We start from the raw sequence: 16,778 nt of genomic DNA, 5'->3' as shown, positions 1-16,778 counted from the left end.
TACTAGGGCTGATGGGAGTAACATCAGTAGGGTCAAAGCTTCCCCACTCTCACTGTAGAGGGAGTCGTTTTTTCATCATTACATTAAGCATTATGCTAAACCTCCAGGATTTTTTTGCATTCTTTTTATGGGTAACGGTCTGGAAGCCTCATTCTTGTCAACAGAATTTTCATTCTACGACAGACAGCAGGAGGGTAGAAGGGAAGGAATAGGAGGGACCAGTCAGGTGCAGTACAGCACCCCAGATCCTCTCTACTTACTTTGTGCTGAGGGGGGCAGGGATCCCCCTTAGAATCAGAATTGTAGAGTTGGAAGGAACCCAAAGGTCATCTAATCCAACCCCTGCAATGCAGGAAACTCAGCTAAAGCATCCATGACAGATGGCCATCCAACCTCTGCTTAAAAACCCCCCAGGAAGGAGAGTGTACAACCTTCCAAAGGAGACTGTTCCAAACTGTCAAACAAACAGCTCTTACTGTCAGAAAGTTTTTTCCTGAAGGTTAGTTGCAATCTCCTTTCTTGGAGTTTGCAGCCATTGGTTCGAGTACTACCTTCCAGAGCAGGATAAAACAACTTGCTCCATCTTCCATGAGACAGTCCTTTAGAAATTTGAAGATGTGTGCCTGAAATCTCAAATACAGTGGTACCTTGGTAGTCAAATGGCTTGGCTCCCGAACAAATCGGCTCCCAAATGCCGCAAATCTGGAAGTGAATGTTCCAGTTTGTGAATGTTTTTGGAAGCTGAACGTCCGACATGGCTTTTGCGGCTTCCAATTAATTGCAGGAAGCTCCTCCAGCCAATCGGAAGCCATGCCTTGGTTTTCGAACCATTTCAGGAGTCAAACGAACTTCCAGAATGGATTAAATCTGAGAACCAAGGTACCACTGTACTCCATCCCACTTTCATGCCAGCTTTCTGTAGACCATTCTCTGCAGCCCAGGAGGATAATTATGGAGAGGGAGACATCATAATGGACAGTAAAGGATTAGCTGCTCCAACACTTGCTTTCTTCTTCCCTCCCCATTCCCTTTTCCTTTTCTGTTGTGGCTATTCTTCCTTTTCTATTGGGTCTATTACCATTGTGAGGCTGGGTGAATGGACTGTCTTATCTTTCAATGATACACATACAGCACTTGGAAAATTTTAGGCAATTTATAAGTGTTTAGAAACAAACCCGTCACCTAGAAAACTTTATACATTTTTTGAAAAAGAAATTTTAATATTACATTTAAGACACTCCAGAAAATGTTTTTAACAGTTCAAAGCCTGCCCAAGAGGGTGAACAGTAAGAACAATAGATTTTGCACAATGCTGTGCCCAGGGAAGCCCATTGGGGTATGCAGAGAAAACGTTCAAAGTGGATCGTGCCCATTATCAATTCCTGAGACCAGCCTTCTGGGATAAAACTACCATTGGCCCCAGCAGGCACAACTATACTGGCAATGCCAGAATAAACAGAATATAACTTTCTCCTAGGGCTACTTCATAACACTTTTGAAATTGGTTTATTCCTGAAAGCATTCAACTTTTCAGAGAAATGGATCCACTAGTCCTTACATGTTGTTCAAGTGCAGGAAATCTTGTCCAAATTAACTCATCTAACCAAGCGAGTCCCTCAAAGCTGTTGTGTAACTGTAAATGTAAACACTGCCGTCCTTTTGCCCAGCCAGCAGACAAGTGTCAGTTACAGACCATCTGGCGAGAGACCAGCTCCCTTCAGAGTTGGGGGGCAGCAGAGCCGTGCACTGCCCCCAAAATAAATCCCAGACAGCAATGGTTCCAGATGTTAGCACAGCTGCTGCAGAAGCGCCCTTCACTTCACCCTCCAAGTACCTAGAGCCAAAAGCAATATCCAGATTAATGCTGCCCCATAACATAATTATTTTTTTAAAAAAATTAAAGTAGAACTAAAATGCAAGAGTATAAAGTCAAAATAAAAAGAAGAAACATAGAGGACTCAAACAATTAAAAACAGATTTAACATTTTTCTACAACTTTATACAAGGCTGTTTTCTTAAAATCACAACAGTGCTTAAAAGCCTGGATCCTTAAAAAGCCTGCTTAAATAAAAGTGGAAGTTACAGCATGTTTTAATGATCCTCATCATCAACCAGGAAAAAAAGCTGTTTGTGGAAGAGGTCCAGGATGTTCAAAGGGCAGAGAAGGTGGCAGGCAGAAAGTGGTCTGCACTTGAATGATAACCCATCATGACACACACCAGCAGAGGCTTCATTAGGAACTCCTGACATGAAGAGCTGCAGAGGAAGCAGCTCCCTCCACCAGAGTCCAGGAAGCTCCAGTGCTTAAAATCAGATTTACACAGGAGGCTGGCAGGAAGGAGGCAGTGCCCTCCCAGTGACCTAGAGCTACAGAAGCATCAACAGGAATGTAGCTCCACTGGGCTGGAAAGAAAGTGGGGGAGGGGAAGCATATGCCTTGAATACAGGACACCCCCAGTCCTTGCTGCGCCCAGTTAACGTTATCAGAGGTAGCAGGACTGGGAGAAACCTCTGCCACAGAGCCTGGGAGCTGCTGCCAGCCAGAGTAGGAAGAAATGAGCTAAATGGGCAGTCAGATCCCCATACCCTAGTTTGGCTGCAATCTGCTCTAACAACAACTTGCCTTCCTGTGATTCCCAGGGGAAGGGATAAGGACATCAGCCTGGCACTCCTCGCTGTCTTGGGGTTGAGTGCAACCACCTGGAAGGCAGGGTTCAGCCATGAATTGCTCTCCTTGGCATGCGGGTGGCTCAGAACTACGAACAGGAGGCCCTGATCCACAAGGAAGGAAAAGCAAGTAGAAATGTCAATTCAGCAAGCAACAAAAGTAGCAGCGACTGGTGGTGGAATTGTGGGGAGGGAGAGGAGATCCCAGGCTCAGGAAAGTGGTACCCCCTTAACAAGATTGTGACTCTGTTTCTAACCCACCTCAAAGACTCAAGGCATGCTGCAGTCTGAAAGCTGCACGCAGCTTGCTGCAAACCTGACTGAAAGCAGAGCTTCTGTTAAAATCTCAGATCGGGAAACATTTTGGTCTGGCTCTTAGATGCCAATCCAGAAACATTTTAACCCAGGGAACAGAAGACTACATTGATGGAGACTTTGCTGATGGCCTTACACTGCAATGTGATGTAGGAGGGAAGGCAAGCTCCTAGGAATGCAGAACTAAAGGGATTTAGGGCCTTCAAGGTCAAAGTTGGACCTTGGTGGTGTCTAGAGCTAGGGAGCTAGTGCAACACAAAGACCAGAACATCAGGGGAGGGCACGGGAAAGGTAAGTGCAAGGGTGCAACTTGAATCCCAGATCCCCTTTTCCCCAAGATGCCTTGCTCCTTGACCCAGCCCAAACTGCAGCACTATGTATTTCACAGAGCAGAACCTGCTTTAAGAGACATACCGAGTCAGAATAGGCTTTGTGGCAGACAGATCCTGGGTAGGAAGAACCAAGGGGAACCTTCCTCAGCAGCTGCCCAGTTGTCAAGTTCCTGCAAAAGGAGAAAGCAAATGTCACCTGCTCCTGTACAGAGTGCAGCAAAAGGGGGCGGGTGTAGAACCAAACAGTGAAAATCTTCTGGAAGGCCTGTAAACAACATCTTGATAGTCAGGATAACTCCAAGACTAATTGTTAGTTGCTGCAAAAATGAGGTCACGTATGTTTATCTGCTTTGAAGCCTTAGTTCTGATTCAGTTAGGAGAGGAGAGACTTCTCCCGCCGGCTGCCTGTCAGCTACTCCCTTATCTAAGGAGATGGATGCAAGCTGGGAAGGGGCCTCTAAGCCAGGGGTATTAACTGGGCTACTGACGCCAGCTTGTGTAGCTTGCTTTGTGTACAAAGAAGGGCCTGTAGCTCAGTGGTAGTGCACCTGTTTTGCATTCAAAAAGTCTTGGGTACAATTTCTAGCCCCTCCAGGTAGGGCTGGGAGACACTCCCCAGTCTGAAACCCAAGAGAGTTTCAGTCACTTCCAGGTTTCGATCGTTTGGGAGCCAAACGTTTGAGAACTAGGCTGTTCAAAAACCAAGGTACAACTGTATTAGTATTAGTATTAGTATTAGTATTAGTATTAGTATTAGTATTAGTATTAGTATTAGTATTAGTATTAGTAATATACCACTCTATACCCACAAGTCTCAGGACTGTTCACAGGAAATCCACTATCAATCATTACTTTCTGGGCTTGCCAAGATTAGCATGTTAAAAATATTGCTTACACCCCACCCAAAAATTAAAACAATATAAGACAGATGTATGCTGTTGAATTACCAAGTCTTAATTAAAAAATAATAATTTAAAAATATTTAAAGTGTCCTTTACTAGCCTGCTCTCCCCACAAACAAATATTTCCTCTCATGTGAGTGGGAGTGGAATATATGTTTATAAAATTGCAGTGTACCTTTTTCTGGTTTCCTTATGAAATATAAGTCAAACATCAGAGTCTCATTAATTTAGGACACTGGGAAGTTTTTAGATTTAGATTTAGAGAAAAACTTTGTTCTGGCAGTGGTGCAAGTAAACTCCATACAGATGCTTACCAGACCACCAAGCAATCTGTGGTAGTCAAGGCAATTAAAGCCTCCTCCATCCCATCCACTTCAGCAAAAGCCAAAACAGTCTCTTCAGGAGGCATCAAAGCCTGCCTCTCTTTACTCCTAGAAACAAAAGAAACCCCCAGGAATGTTGCAACCAAGCTGAAAGAAGTAGAAGATGTCTCAAAGACAGCAAAACACCTTTTGTCTCTGCTGCTGCTCCAGGAGATCAGTAGACCGCCCCCCCCCCCAACACCAACTTTCCTTTCCCACTGCTGCTGCCACCGCCACCTCTCACCTTCCTGTCTCAGAGAAAGAGAGGACTTCCACTTCTTGGTCTTGGAGTGACCCACAACTACTGACCAGCCTCCTATTCTTTAGTCCAAGGACAGCATTTATGTTTCCAGTTTTGACGAGGGGTTGCTTAACACAGCCATCTTCAGAAGAATAAAACAAGAACCTAGAAGAAAAGGTGACATGTTAGCTTTTGGCCCCGATTCCAAGCATGTTTGTAATCCCTCTCCCTTATGTCAACGGCACTTACTTCAGGCAGGTATGCTGAGAACCTTATTGTATTGGTAACATCTCTGTGCTACCGTGCAAGAAAAACAGGGTTATTTGACAAGGCAGTCCTCGTAATTCCTTGCCTCTGTCTTACAGTATGTATTGTGAACTTCTGGGTTTTGGGTATATTTATGTTCACTACAAAAAGGGTCTGCTATGTTCAGCTCTTTTACAGAGCACTGCAAGGAAATTCTGTATTTCTGCTTCTCCCAAAAGCCACGAAGTCATTGATGGGAGGTTTCCTGTGTCTTTTACTATTTATAACTCAGTAACCTGTAGCACCGCTTGCTGAAAAGGTGAAAGGTAACTGTACTGGTCTGTAAGAAGCATTGCAAAATCCATATTAGAGCAATACCTTTATTAAGCCCGCTGAAATGTCGCAAAATACTGTGCAAGCTTTCGAGTTCTCCGAAATGGAGAACATAAAAAAGGCCCTGCTGAATCAGACCAAATACCGAAGGCCCATCTTGTCCAGCATTATAGAGGCCAACCAGATGCTTCTGGGAAGTCCACAAGGAGAACCTGAGTGCAGCTGTAGCCCTCTCCTCACTTGTGATTCCAAACAACTTGTATTCAGAGGATGCTTCCTCTGAAAGTGGAGGGAGAAGCCATCATGACTAGTAGCCATTCATGGCCTTATCCTACTCTTTTAAAGCTATTCTAGTTGGTAGATATAACTTCTAGGAGATCTCCATCAGGCTAGATGGCAAGCAATGCAAAGTGGGGTAGGGGGAGAGACACAGATGAGGTGCATTTGAGAGTCTGCACACTATTTTGTGACATTTCAGCCAGCCTAACAGAAGTACAGTTGGTTGAGTTATTAATACCCAAAGAGCAGGGCATCATGTTATAAGAGGGTAAATCTCACTTCTCTGCAGCAGCACTCAGAAATAACCACAAAGACTTAACTGTCAAGCTTCCTTCCTCAAGGCCACAGCAGTAGAGCCAGCCTCTACTCAGAGCCCAAAAAGCATTTTTAAAGTAACACTTAAGGTGCACAATGATTATGTTGCAGAGGAACACACATTTTGGATCTCTGAAAACAGGCACAACTCACCTGATCTCTGAAATCTCCAGTCCTCCCAATGCAACACACACAAGGCTCTGGACACCTGGAAGAGGGACAATCTGAAAGACCGGAACCTGGGGAATCAGAGAAACAGGAATCAACTCTCTTCCTCCTCATCCGTGCTCCCCCTTCCAGGACAAGAAGAGCCTGGCTGCTGGAAGAGGCCAAAGGGGGCCCATCTAGTCCAGCATGTTGCTATCCCAAGGGCCAACCAAATGCTCCAATGGGAAGAAGCCGAGAGCCAGTTTTTGTTTCCAGAAGTTACTCAACGGCAACTGCAGCAAGTTGCAGGTGATAGCCACCAAGGGGCAGACCACACATATTCTATTTCAGCAGGAGCAAAGACCCCTTCTTTCTAACCTTTGTAAAGTGCCAGGTGTGTACAGAGTCCCAGTGGCCGGACTCCAGATGCCTCCAGAGGGAAACGGAAGCCTCACAAGCTGTCACAACACACAGTGCTGTGAAGTCAGCGGCCTCCCACCACACGGTGCCCACGTCCACCGAGCATGAGCCAGAGCAGCTCTGTACAAAACAAGAGAGAAAGAATCAATAGGGGGCAGGTGGGAGGGAGGGAAATGTTGCCAGCAAAGGCAAATCATGTGCCACAAAGAGCTTCCAGCAGCAGCAGCGGGTTGGTGCTCCCCTACACAGGGAAAAGCAGCTTACTGGACACGTGCAGGCACCAGACCAGCGGCTAGCTCAATAAAGGGGCTGAGGCTCAAGCTTGCCAGGAAAGCATCTGCACAATCCAGGCCTTCCTCCCAATATGGACCAGATGTGGTCTCTCGGTGCTTCATTTCTAAAGGCCTTTCTCCTGTTCATGCCAGATGCCCTGACGACGTCAAGTACTTGAACCCGGCTAATCCTGCCCTTCCGCTTCTTCCCCACCTCCTGAGTCTGAGAGGGAGAGCACACATGGGCACCCAACCACAATACTTCTGTCCTCCGCACACACACATGCAAAAAAACCCCAGCATTTTTGGCACTATACTGGAGGCCTGTCCTAGGAAAGGAGAGAGTGAAGGGAGGATGGAAGAGAAAGGAGAGCACCCAAGAGGGTGGGGGCCACTGTGCCACTCTCCTCACTCCACAGGCAAGTGGCTTCTGCACCTCTAAAATATTTTGTTACCTATTCATAACCATTTCTGAGCCACTTAATTATTTTAACCCCTCCCCCCCCCTCTCTCTCTCTTTTCCCCCTTCTTTTCCTTGTCCTCCTGCGATGAGGCTACATTTTAATATTTTAATGTTCCATTATTTTAATTGTTGTGTTTTATTTTTGTTTTTAAGTTTGTAATCATTCATCTTGTTTTTATTATTGCTTGTAAGCCGCTCTGAGCCTGGCCTTGGCTGGGGAGGGCGGGGTATAAATAAAAAAATATTATTATTATTATTATAAGCAGTGTAAGCTACGTACAATAAAAATACAATATTCATTATAATGATAAACCCAAACCAATAAAACAGAATAAAAGCATATAAAAGGAAAAATAAACAAAAGCGTGAATCATTCCTAGCAAGCCTGAATAACATTGTCCACGCAGGGCCCAACCTCCAGGGGGAAAAGGACACATCTGTGTCCAGAAGTAGGTAGAATCGGAACAGGGCGTTTAAAAAAAAGTGGGGGCAGACATGCATTTACATCAATAAAGCACTTTTTTAAAAAGTGACATGGTTTTCTTCTTTGACCTTTAGTTTTGAGGTCATCTGCAAGCTCCCTTTTCTCTGGCTGTCCTCTGCTGGGTCTTCCACAGCCACTTCGTTCTGCAATAAAACATCAAGGTAATAAAATGAAGAACCATATGGCTTCCGGGCAGCAGAGTTCCCACCTGCCTCCAAGCACCAGGCACCTGGAATGCTAATAGTAGGTTGATAAGCAATGCAATAATTGTTAGTCAGATAGGTACTTGATGTTTTGCTAGATTTGTTTGGTTTTATTTAATTGGAGTGTACTGAGCTGCCGAAACTGTAAGTGTAATCTTTTAATGTATCATATATTTTGATGTTAGCTGCCCTGAGCCCGGTTCTGGCCAGGGAGGTTGGGATATAAATAAAATGTATTATTATTATTGTTATTATTACATCTGCAGAAATGTGATTTTGGACAGACAAGGGTACCTAAGCTTGGCTCAAGCACAGTAGTCCCAAATCAAGATTCCTGGAAGTAAAGGTGAAATATGAGCTCTCAATATTCCAAACCCTTGTATGAGGTTGAGAACCTTTGGTGCTCCAAATTTTGTTGACCTGCAACTCCCATCATGCCTAAAGGGGCTGTTGGGAAATGAAGTTCAGAAGCATGTGGAGCGACAGAAGTCTCCCACCCAAGGTAGGCTATACATCTGTACCAAGGATTTATGCATGAAAGATACTGCCTAAGGGCGGAAGCTTGAACTAGGCTGCCTTCTTTTGGACGCAAGGGTATTCCGCACCTAGTAGGCTAAAAACCAACAGTGACTTGCCCCTTGCTGGGAATGGTCTTGGAATGCTCATGAACATTCTATCTGCTCAGAGATAAGGTTTCAGCCACAGTACCCTGGCAATTGATGCAGCTTCTGTGAAAGAATAGTCGATCTGGCTGGGAAAGGTGGGGGGACTCTCACACAGGGCTGAATGACTGGAGAGAGGTGTTGGCAGAAACAGGCTGAGTAGGCAGGATTGTTGAGCGATGGGTAGCTAAGGGGACCCAAGTGAACTCCAGATGAAGGTGACTAAAGAAAGGGGGCACAGTAGGCAACAAGAACCTGAGGAATGGGCAGAGGCTGAGGGATGAAGGGAGGGAGAAATAGGCAAGACATGGAAGCAAAGAAAGGGAAAGACGTAGAGAGGCTGTGGGAAACTTAGGCAGGGCCAAAGAACAGGGAGTGTCATGGAGTTCTGGAGGCAGCCAAGAGAAAGGAAAGAAAGGGGTACACAAGGGAGCGAGTTTTGATTATAACTGCAGTTCCTGGAAGGTCAAGCCTGCAGCTCTGACAGAAACGCCTCTGCTTTCTCCTTGGGAATCCCAGAGACCTCTACAATTATGACCGAAAGCAGAAAGCAGTTGGTACTACCCAGCAAGAGTGTGCGATCACTGATTGATAATTACAGCAGAATGTGGGTGGAGTGAGTAATAATGTTCAGCTGCATTTTTAGCTGCTCTTTTGTTTTATTGAACACTCTTAATTATATAACTTGTGCTGTAAATATGATGCTCTGCTCTTGTTGATTATTGTTTGTACACTGTTTGGAAAGCAGCACAGAAATTGTATGACTAAACCAACCAACCATAGGCTCCTCTGCTCTTTCTTCCTGTTTGGGGGATTCCTTGTAACACTCAACAGACTCGCCAGCTGATAGCAGCCTTTCTTCAAAGCTGGCCACGTCCTCATCAGGCTTCCAGCTCTTTTCCCTTTGGCCTTGTGACCATGAGGGCATCCTTTCGCCACCTCCCTCTTCTTCCTCTTGCCTGCTCCTGGGCAAGGCAGAAATACCTGCAGAGTCCCCTGGCTCAGGGCTGGTATGAGCTTGCAAAGCAGATGCGCCAGGTGTGCCTGGCAAGGCCTGGGAGGCTGGGGTTGCCCCTAAACGAGGGAAAACTGGGGTAGGCATCTGGGACTCTGGGACACCCTCCAGGGCTAGAGAGAGGAACAACTCAGTTGATGGTGATGGAAGAGCTTTCCGAGGGGAGCCCACTGGAAAGGGTGGCTCTTTCTCCAGGAAAATGGGATTCTCTCCTAGTGCTGAATCTTTCTCAAAGCCAGCCCCACTAGTGTCCTGGAGGCACTTGGCTGACTGGCCAGTGTCAAAAGTCTCCGGCGGATTTACAGCACAGGCTTTGAGCTTTTCCAGTTTAAGGAGCCCAAATTCATCTTCAGGTAGGTGGAATTCTTGGAGATCTAAGCCACAGGGCAGCCATTCAAGACTGGACATCTTACTTCTCTTGGCGTGAAAAGGAAGGGGCAATTTGGAAGAACCTGTCCCAAAGAGGTCAAGTGAAGTAGGATCCCGAGATTCCACAGGCAGGCTGGCCCTCCTTCTCCCTGCAAACACAAAAGAGAAACAGCTTAGCCTGTCATTCACTGCAGTCGTGAGGATCTTACTCTAGAAGGGCTCCTGGGATCCTTAAAGCCACCCTGCTTCAAATTAGCAGCAGGAGACCTGTTGGTTCGAAACATGCTCTCAGTTGTCCTTTGCTGAACAACCTAGATGCTCTAAGCTGTGAACTCCCCTGCATCTCAGGATTCTCCTGGAAGAAATGGACAGATGCAAATGACCTGTGTGCTTCCAGGGACGTTTTGAAAAACCTTGACTTCTGCCCCCATCCCCCAGCTCAATAAGGCCCCAAAACAATGGGGAAATATCAAAGGCCACCAAGGGGCCTGTAAAATGAGCATATAGGGATCAGGCTGGAAATCCAAAAGCCCTCCCCATCCCCAATTAGTATGAGACACAATCAATCAATCAATCAATCAATCAATCAATCAATCAGGGAGCTCCTCTTGTGTGCCAGCTGCACAGCACCTCCAACTCACTTCAAAGGGGGCCAGTCACAAAGAACTTCCTAAGGAGATCCTGCAGGTCAGCCCACCCACCCTCATGAAAATACGCCACCTAACGGAGCTTCCTCAACTTGCCTCATGGGGAGGGGTCTCCACTGAAGATGCCAAGCCAGTGTACACAGGAAATGAGCAAAATATTCCCGAGGGGATATTTATTGAGGCCTTTCATGAGAGCCATTGGAGAAATTGGTGGGCTCTGTGGTGCCCACAAATACTGCATTGGCGGCCCTTGCTCTAAAGGGACCAAGTAGGAGCCCCCTCCCCAAGCTGCCCTGGGTGATAAAGCTGAACGAGCTCTGGGTCCAGGGGGCACATACCTTGGGATGTTCCCCTCCGCTTGCATTTCACAGAGGCAACTAGGGGTGCATAGTGAGGCAAGGGGTCTCTATCCACTTGTGCCAGATTGACCCCAGCGTTGTTCCGATTCCCAGCCTGCTCACGAGACCCCCTGTCAGGACAACATGTCTTGTCATTTTCTTCCAGGCTTCCCATGAAGCTGGAGGGAACATTGGCCTTTGAATTCACCACCTGTGAGACATGGGCAGTCTCTAACTCAGTCTCAGGGTGTGTGGAAGCAGAAACTGCAGACTCTGCCGGCCATTTTCTTCCACTCCGCTTCGATTCCACACTGCCACCAGCTGTAATGTAAAGCATTGTGTCTTTGTCTCTTCCATGGTGGTTTTCCTTCCTTCCCTGAGCTTCACTTGGCACAAGAGAACTATCAACCTTGGAAATTGTCAGCTCCACATTCTCTGCTGGGTCCTCCACTGTGCAGGACAAGGCCTTGTGATTAGACCTCCCTCTCAGCCTTCTCTTTCTTCTGGGCTGCCCTAGGCCTTCACTCTGTACTAGATCCCCGCTGGAAGATGTCCTCTCATTAGAAAGAGACTGAAGAGGAGAAGTGCCAGGGCTGGCACCAGAATCGGGAAATGGGAAAGGAACAGCCTCCCTCTGCTCACCACTTTCTGTCTGCCCTTGGGAGGATGACGAGGCTGGATCTGTGCTCTTCTCCTTGCACACAATTCTCTGTCCTTTCCTACTTTTGCCCAGCTGGGTTTGAATGACGGCCGCCAAGTTCACCTCCCTCTGTTGACTGGACATTCGCCGTGTTGTCCTTACGTAATACTCAACAGGAAACAGGAGCCCCTCAACTACTGTGCAAGAGCTCAGCACATCTTTAGCAGGTGTGGCTAGAGCCCTATCCAGGAGGGGAGATCCAGCTTCTTTAAGCTGATCCCCTAAACCCTTTCCACTGGGCTTGCTGGTGGGAGCGTCACCACTGCTGAGCTCCAATTTCTGAGGTTCCTGGCATCGGCTGCCTTCTTGCTGCATTCCATCCCCATGTGTATGAAAGGCAGCCTCATTGGTCACAGCTAAGCCTGCAAACTGGCCTGCCTCCTCCTCCATCTGTGGAGATTTATTCTGCATGTCTGCAGGTGACACAATATTCTTGACAGCTGGACCTCCAGAGCTATCAAATAGGCTTTCCTCACAAAGATGCTCAGGTGAAGGGTTCTGGCTTTTACGCAACAGATCATAAAGAAAGGTGGTTTGCCCAGATGTTTCTTGTAAACAATCCAGATGCAGCAACACAGGAGAAACATTGCTGCCTCTTCCTTCTTCAGCTGTGTTCCCTGAAGAGGCCACTGGGATGCTATGGTCCATCCATAAACTGTCACTTCTGTTGAAAACTGGCGACCTGGAGCCCTGGGAGCTCTCTGGCTGTGGTACCACATTTCTCAGAGGTGTATCCCATGTAGTTTCTTCTTTCTCCTCCAAAGCCAAAGATGCTCTCTGTTGCACTTTGGTTCTACTTCTTAACAAACTTTTCTGGTTTTTCTTAAGAGCAGGACTAAAGAGAACCCTTTTGCAGTCCTGGTTGCTACATGAAGAACTCAAGTTTGCTAGCAAGCTGTCTTCTTGGTTGAAGGCTTCAGGCTTGAAGGTGACTGAGGCAGTTTTTGCAGTGTTCTTCTTTGAACAGCCATCTGTGAAGGAAAAAATAACAGCACTCTCCCATCAAGGAAGCACACAGCACAGCAAAACGAAGCACATTTTAATCAAAAAAGTTGAAAACTACAAAGGCAGTTTAACATAAGACTCTGTTTCACTTCCTAAAGAGTGGAGAGGAGATTTCAGGCTTGACAAATCTACTTTCCTTTTTTAAAAAAATTAAAACCCAGAGATTCATCAAACAGAATCTGGTACGAAAACCACTTAGAATTAAATAATTGAGTGCTGAGGAATTTCTTTTGACCGCTAGAACTGAGCTCACAGTCCTTGTACAGTGGTACCTCCGGTTACAGACGGGATCCGTTCCGGAGGCCCGGCCATATCCCGAAAAGTCCGTAACTGGAGGCACTCTTCTGCGCACATGCCACATTTGCAACATGAAGTTTGTGTATCCAGAGGGATACGTAAGAAGAGGTACGATTGCATAGAAAAAAACCGCTTCTGGTTACACATACATATGGTATTTTCTTCAGATTACCAATACAGTGGTGCCCCGCAAGACGAACGCCTCGCAAGACGAAAAACCCGCTAGACGAAAGGGTTTTTCTGTTTTGGAGGCACTTCGCAAAACGAATTTCCCTATGGGGTTGCTTCACAAGACGAAAAAATCTTGCCCCCCGGCGGGTTTTTTTTTTGCTTTTTTTGCCCTTTTCCTAAGCCGCTAAGCCGCTTATCAGCTGTTCTGCTGATAAGCCGCTTAACAGCTGATCGCTGGAAGCCGCTTGACAGCTCTAGCACTAATCCGCTAAGTTGTCAATGGGCTTGCTTCGCAAGACGAAAAAACCGCTAGACGAAGAGAATCGCGGAACGGATTAATTTCGTCTAGCGAGGCACCACTGTATGTGGGAACATAGAAAGCAGTATAACTAGAGGAACAGCTGTATAATATCGGAGCTGTATAATATAAACTGGATTATATTGAATCAGACCATTGGTCAATCTAACTACTGACTACACTCCTGGCAATGGATCTCCAGGGTTTCAGGCAGAGAGTCTCTCCAAGTCCTACCTGGAGACAGATTTATGAACCTGGTGAATTCAAAGCAGATGCTTTGCCACTGAATTGCAATTCTTCCAAATGTTTGATCTCAGCCTAGAGGCGTGCGATAAAAAGTGCCTCTGAACATGTCTGGAGCACATCTCCTCTGCACAATTCATTGTGGCTTATCCATGGATCTCACAAGTAGAAAGCAAAGGCTTCCAGTCTACCCAGCACAATTTTTAAGATGGCTTTAGCCCCAGTTCCCCTCATTTTAGAAAATAAGCACTCACAAATACCCTAGAGTAAGGGGCTAGTTCTGAACTGGGACACCAGGCCTTATCTGTACATAGCCAAACAGAAAATGTGCAGGATTCTAAGTGAACAGAATCCAAGACCCCAACAATGCAAAGATTTGGAGCAGAAACAACAGAAGAAAACTTAATTTAAGTTTTATGGCATCTCCCTGTAATGGTCTCACTTAGTCCTCAGCCCAAGAGGCCTGCCCAAGAACAGCATCGTGTGCAATAATTACAAAAAGTGCTCTGCCTTTTGGGAAAGGTAGAGTGAGCTGAGCCTATAATACAAGAGCCATGGAGCAATTACTTCATCAGGACAGATAAACACCCAAAGAACCATGGATCTGCCTTTCCAGGCTTACCTGCAAGGTCCCCCTCAGCTTCCTCTTGCATAAGCAACAGGTTTTTCTCTGCAACCGTTTTCTTGACATAGTTGTTCACCTTTTCAGCTCTTTCAGCACGCTACAAAAACAAACAAACAAGGATAATGGGAAGACCGGCGCTTAATCAGATGTGCTTCCATTTTCTGCCAAAAATATTATTATTATTTATTAAATGTTTATATCACTCTTTATGAGATGATCACAGGGGAGGGGTTACAACATAGAAACACAAAAATACACACTATAGTAACAAACAAAACAATACCTCCCCCCCCCCCCAGTTTAAAAGGCCATAGAGTGTTTAATTAACCAAGGCCTGGAAGAAGAGGGATGTTTTTTGTTTTTTGCCTGGCACCTAAAGATATGTAAGGAAGTAGTCAGGTGAGCCTCCCCAGAGAGCACATTCCACAAGCAAGGGGCCACTGCAGCAAAGACCTGCTCTCGTGTTGCTGCCCTCAGTACCTCTTGAAGAGGAACATCGAGAAGGGCCTCAGGTGATGAAACATGTTCCCCAACTGAAGAAATCAGTTGCTTATAAGTCCTTGGCAGACACTATTGTTTACTTACCTGTAACCTGTGGAATGTTTTGCTGTATTCTCTTTTCAATAAGGCCAACTTTTCTTTCAGCTGGAAGACAAAGATGTTACAAGGTGGTCACCACAAGTTGTTTTAAAACAATGTTTGGGAAGGCAGCAGCTACATGAACTGCATTGCCAAACACTTGGTCTTGCTGGAGGAAGGAGGAACACAAGAATGCACACCGAAACAATGTACTCAAAATGAAAGGTTCTGTGAACTTAAAACAGCATCCCCAACAGTATAAACCAGCCTCCCTCAATTAGTGCCCTCCAGGTATTTTGGAGTGCAACTCCCAACAGCCCCAGCCAACACAGCTGTATGACGTTGGGGCTGATAGAGGTTATAGGCCTAACATCTGGAGGGCACAAAGTTGGGGGAGGCTGGTTTAAACAGATCCCCAAAAGGAGTACATAGGAAATTGCCCTATAGTGAGTGAGATGACTGCTCTATCCAGATCAGTAGTGTCTCTATACTGAATGGCTGTGGCTCTCCAGGGTCTCAGGTAAGGGCAGCTCACCTGGAGATGCTGAAAGTGGAATATGGGACCAGCTGCACGCCAAGCAGTTGCTCTACTGCTAAGTTATGGACCTATATATGGGCCAGTGGCTCGCCAAGGTTTCAGATAGGGGTCTTTCTTACTCCCACCTGGAGATGCTGATGGGAACTGAACATGGAAGTTTGTGTGTGCAAAGCAAGTTTTTATATTCCTTCCCTACAAAGTAAGAATCCATCTAGCTCAGTATTGTCAACACTGGCAGTGGCTCTCCAGGGTTTCAAGCAAAGGTCTTTCTGACTCCCACCTGAAGATGCCGGTGGGGACTAAAAACAGACCTTTTTTTGTATGCAAACTGGAGTGAGAATGTTCTTCCAAGCCATGATCTTTCTCAACCTTGGGTCTCCCGATCTTCTTAAACTACAACTCCCATCATATCTGACCCCTCGCCATGCTGGCTAGGAATGATGGGAGTGATAGCCCAGCAACATCCGGGGACCCAAGGTTGAGGAAGAATACAGTCCACATGGTCCAAATAAACAGCTGGTTTAAGCAAGGACATAGGAAGCTGCCTTACACAAAGTCAGATTATTGGAGTCCATCTAGCCTGTACCGTCTACACTGACTGGCAGCAACTCTCCAAGATTCCCAGCCATATCTGGAAATCCCACTCGTGGGGCCTTCTGCGTGCAAAGCAGATGCTCTATACCGCAGAATGAGGGCCCTCTTCCCCTGTCCCGCCTCCTGAAATCTCCACCACAGAAAAAGAGGAGAGGGGCGGGCCTTCCCTCCCCAGCTGCCAGGCCAAAGTCCCTCTCTTCAAGAGACCTTTCCCGCCCTTTCCTCCTCCAGCCAAAGCCCCTCCCTCTCGCCCCCTCTCGCCCGGCGCCCACCTGGGCCTTCTCCTGCGCGTTGAGGGCCGGGAAGTGGCCCCGCGGAGGCTCCATATCTCCCGCTCTCTGCGCGCCACGCACCTCGCGCCAGCTGCGCCTGCGCAGTAGCAGAACCAGCGAAACGGCGTCCATGGAAACGCAAGATTCGCCAGGAGCGAGGGAATGTCTCTGCGCATGCGCCATGTCAAGAAACGGGAGCTAGCGCCATAGAGACGGAAGGTAGAGCGGCTCATTCCCCCTCCCGCGCCGCTATCACCCACCCACTTAATATTGCGCTTTATTCTCCGCAGCTGCGACGCCAGAGTGCGCCCAACAAAGGGATGTCTCTAGTCAGAGCCGAATGTTGAAATAAGACAGGGCACCATAGAGAATAAGGCAAGGGAGGGGGGAGTCGCCTTGTTTCAAACAGAAACCGGAAGTAAACGTATTTACGTCACTTTCGTC

The 16,778-nt window shown here is 46.8% G+C and overlaps 1 protein-coding gene across 2 annotated transcripts; it reads right to left on the bottom strand.

Annotated features, from left to right (window-relative positions):
• Positions 1 to 1,134: 1,134 nt before the first annotated feature.
• PALB2 (partner and localizer of BRCA2) lies at positions 1,135 to 16,775 on the bottom strand. 2 transcript variants are annotated; one of them, XR_014557872.1, is made up of 13 exons: positions 16,335 to 16,564; positions 14,937 to 14,996; positions 14,349 to 14,448; positions 11,013 to 12,683; positions 9,422 to 10,176; positions 7,847 to 7,921; positions 6,518 to 6,679; positions 5,987 to 6,231; positions 4,823 to 5,177; positions 4,531 to 4,647; positions 3,397 to 3,484; positions 2,624 to 2,772; positions 1,135 to 1,834 (listed from the first exon to the last, which is right to left on the bottom strand). XR_014557872.1 is itself a non-coding variant. In XM_083711962.1 (13 exons), exons 1-13 carry the CDS (start codon positions 16,515 to 16,517, stop codon positions 1,600 to 1,602), a joined length of 3,843 nt encoding a protein of 1,280 aa, XP_083568088.1. In that variant the 5' UTR covers positions 16,518 to 16,775; the 3' UTR covers positions 1,135 to 1,599. The 2 variants fall into 2 exon arrangements, 1 of the variants encoding a protein (XP_083568088.1); XM_083711962.1 differs by having other exon boundaries at positions 4,823 to 4,984; positions 6,146 to 6,231; positions 16,335 to 16,775.
• Positions 16,776 to 16,778: the final 3 nt, after the last annotated feature.

The sequence above is a fragment of the Podarcis gaigeae genome, assembly GCF_964106915.1.
Source record: "Podarcis gaigeae genome assembly, chromosome: 14".
Taxonomy (NCBI): Eukaryota; Metazoa; Chordata; class Lepidosauria; order Squamata; family Lacertidae; genus Podarcis; species Podarcis gaigeae.
The sequence above is the reverse complement of the archived record's forward strand: the minus strand, read 5'-3'. Positions and strand labels throughout refer to the sequence as shown.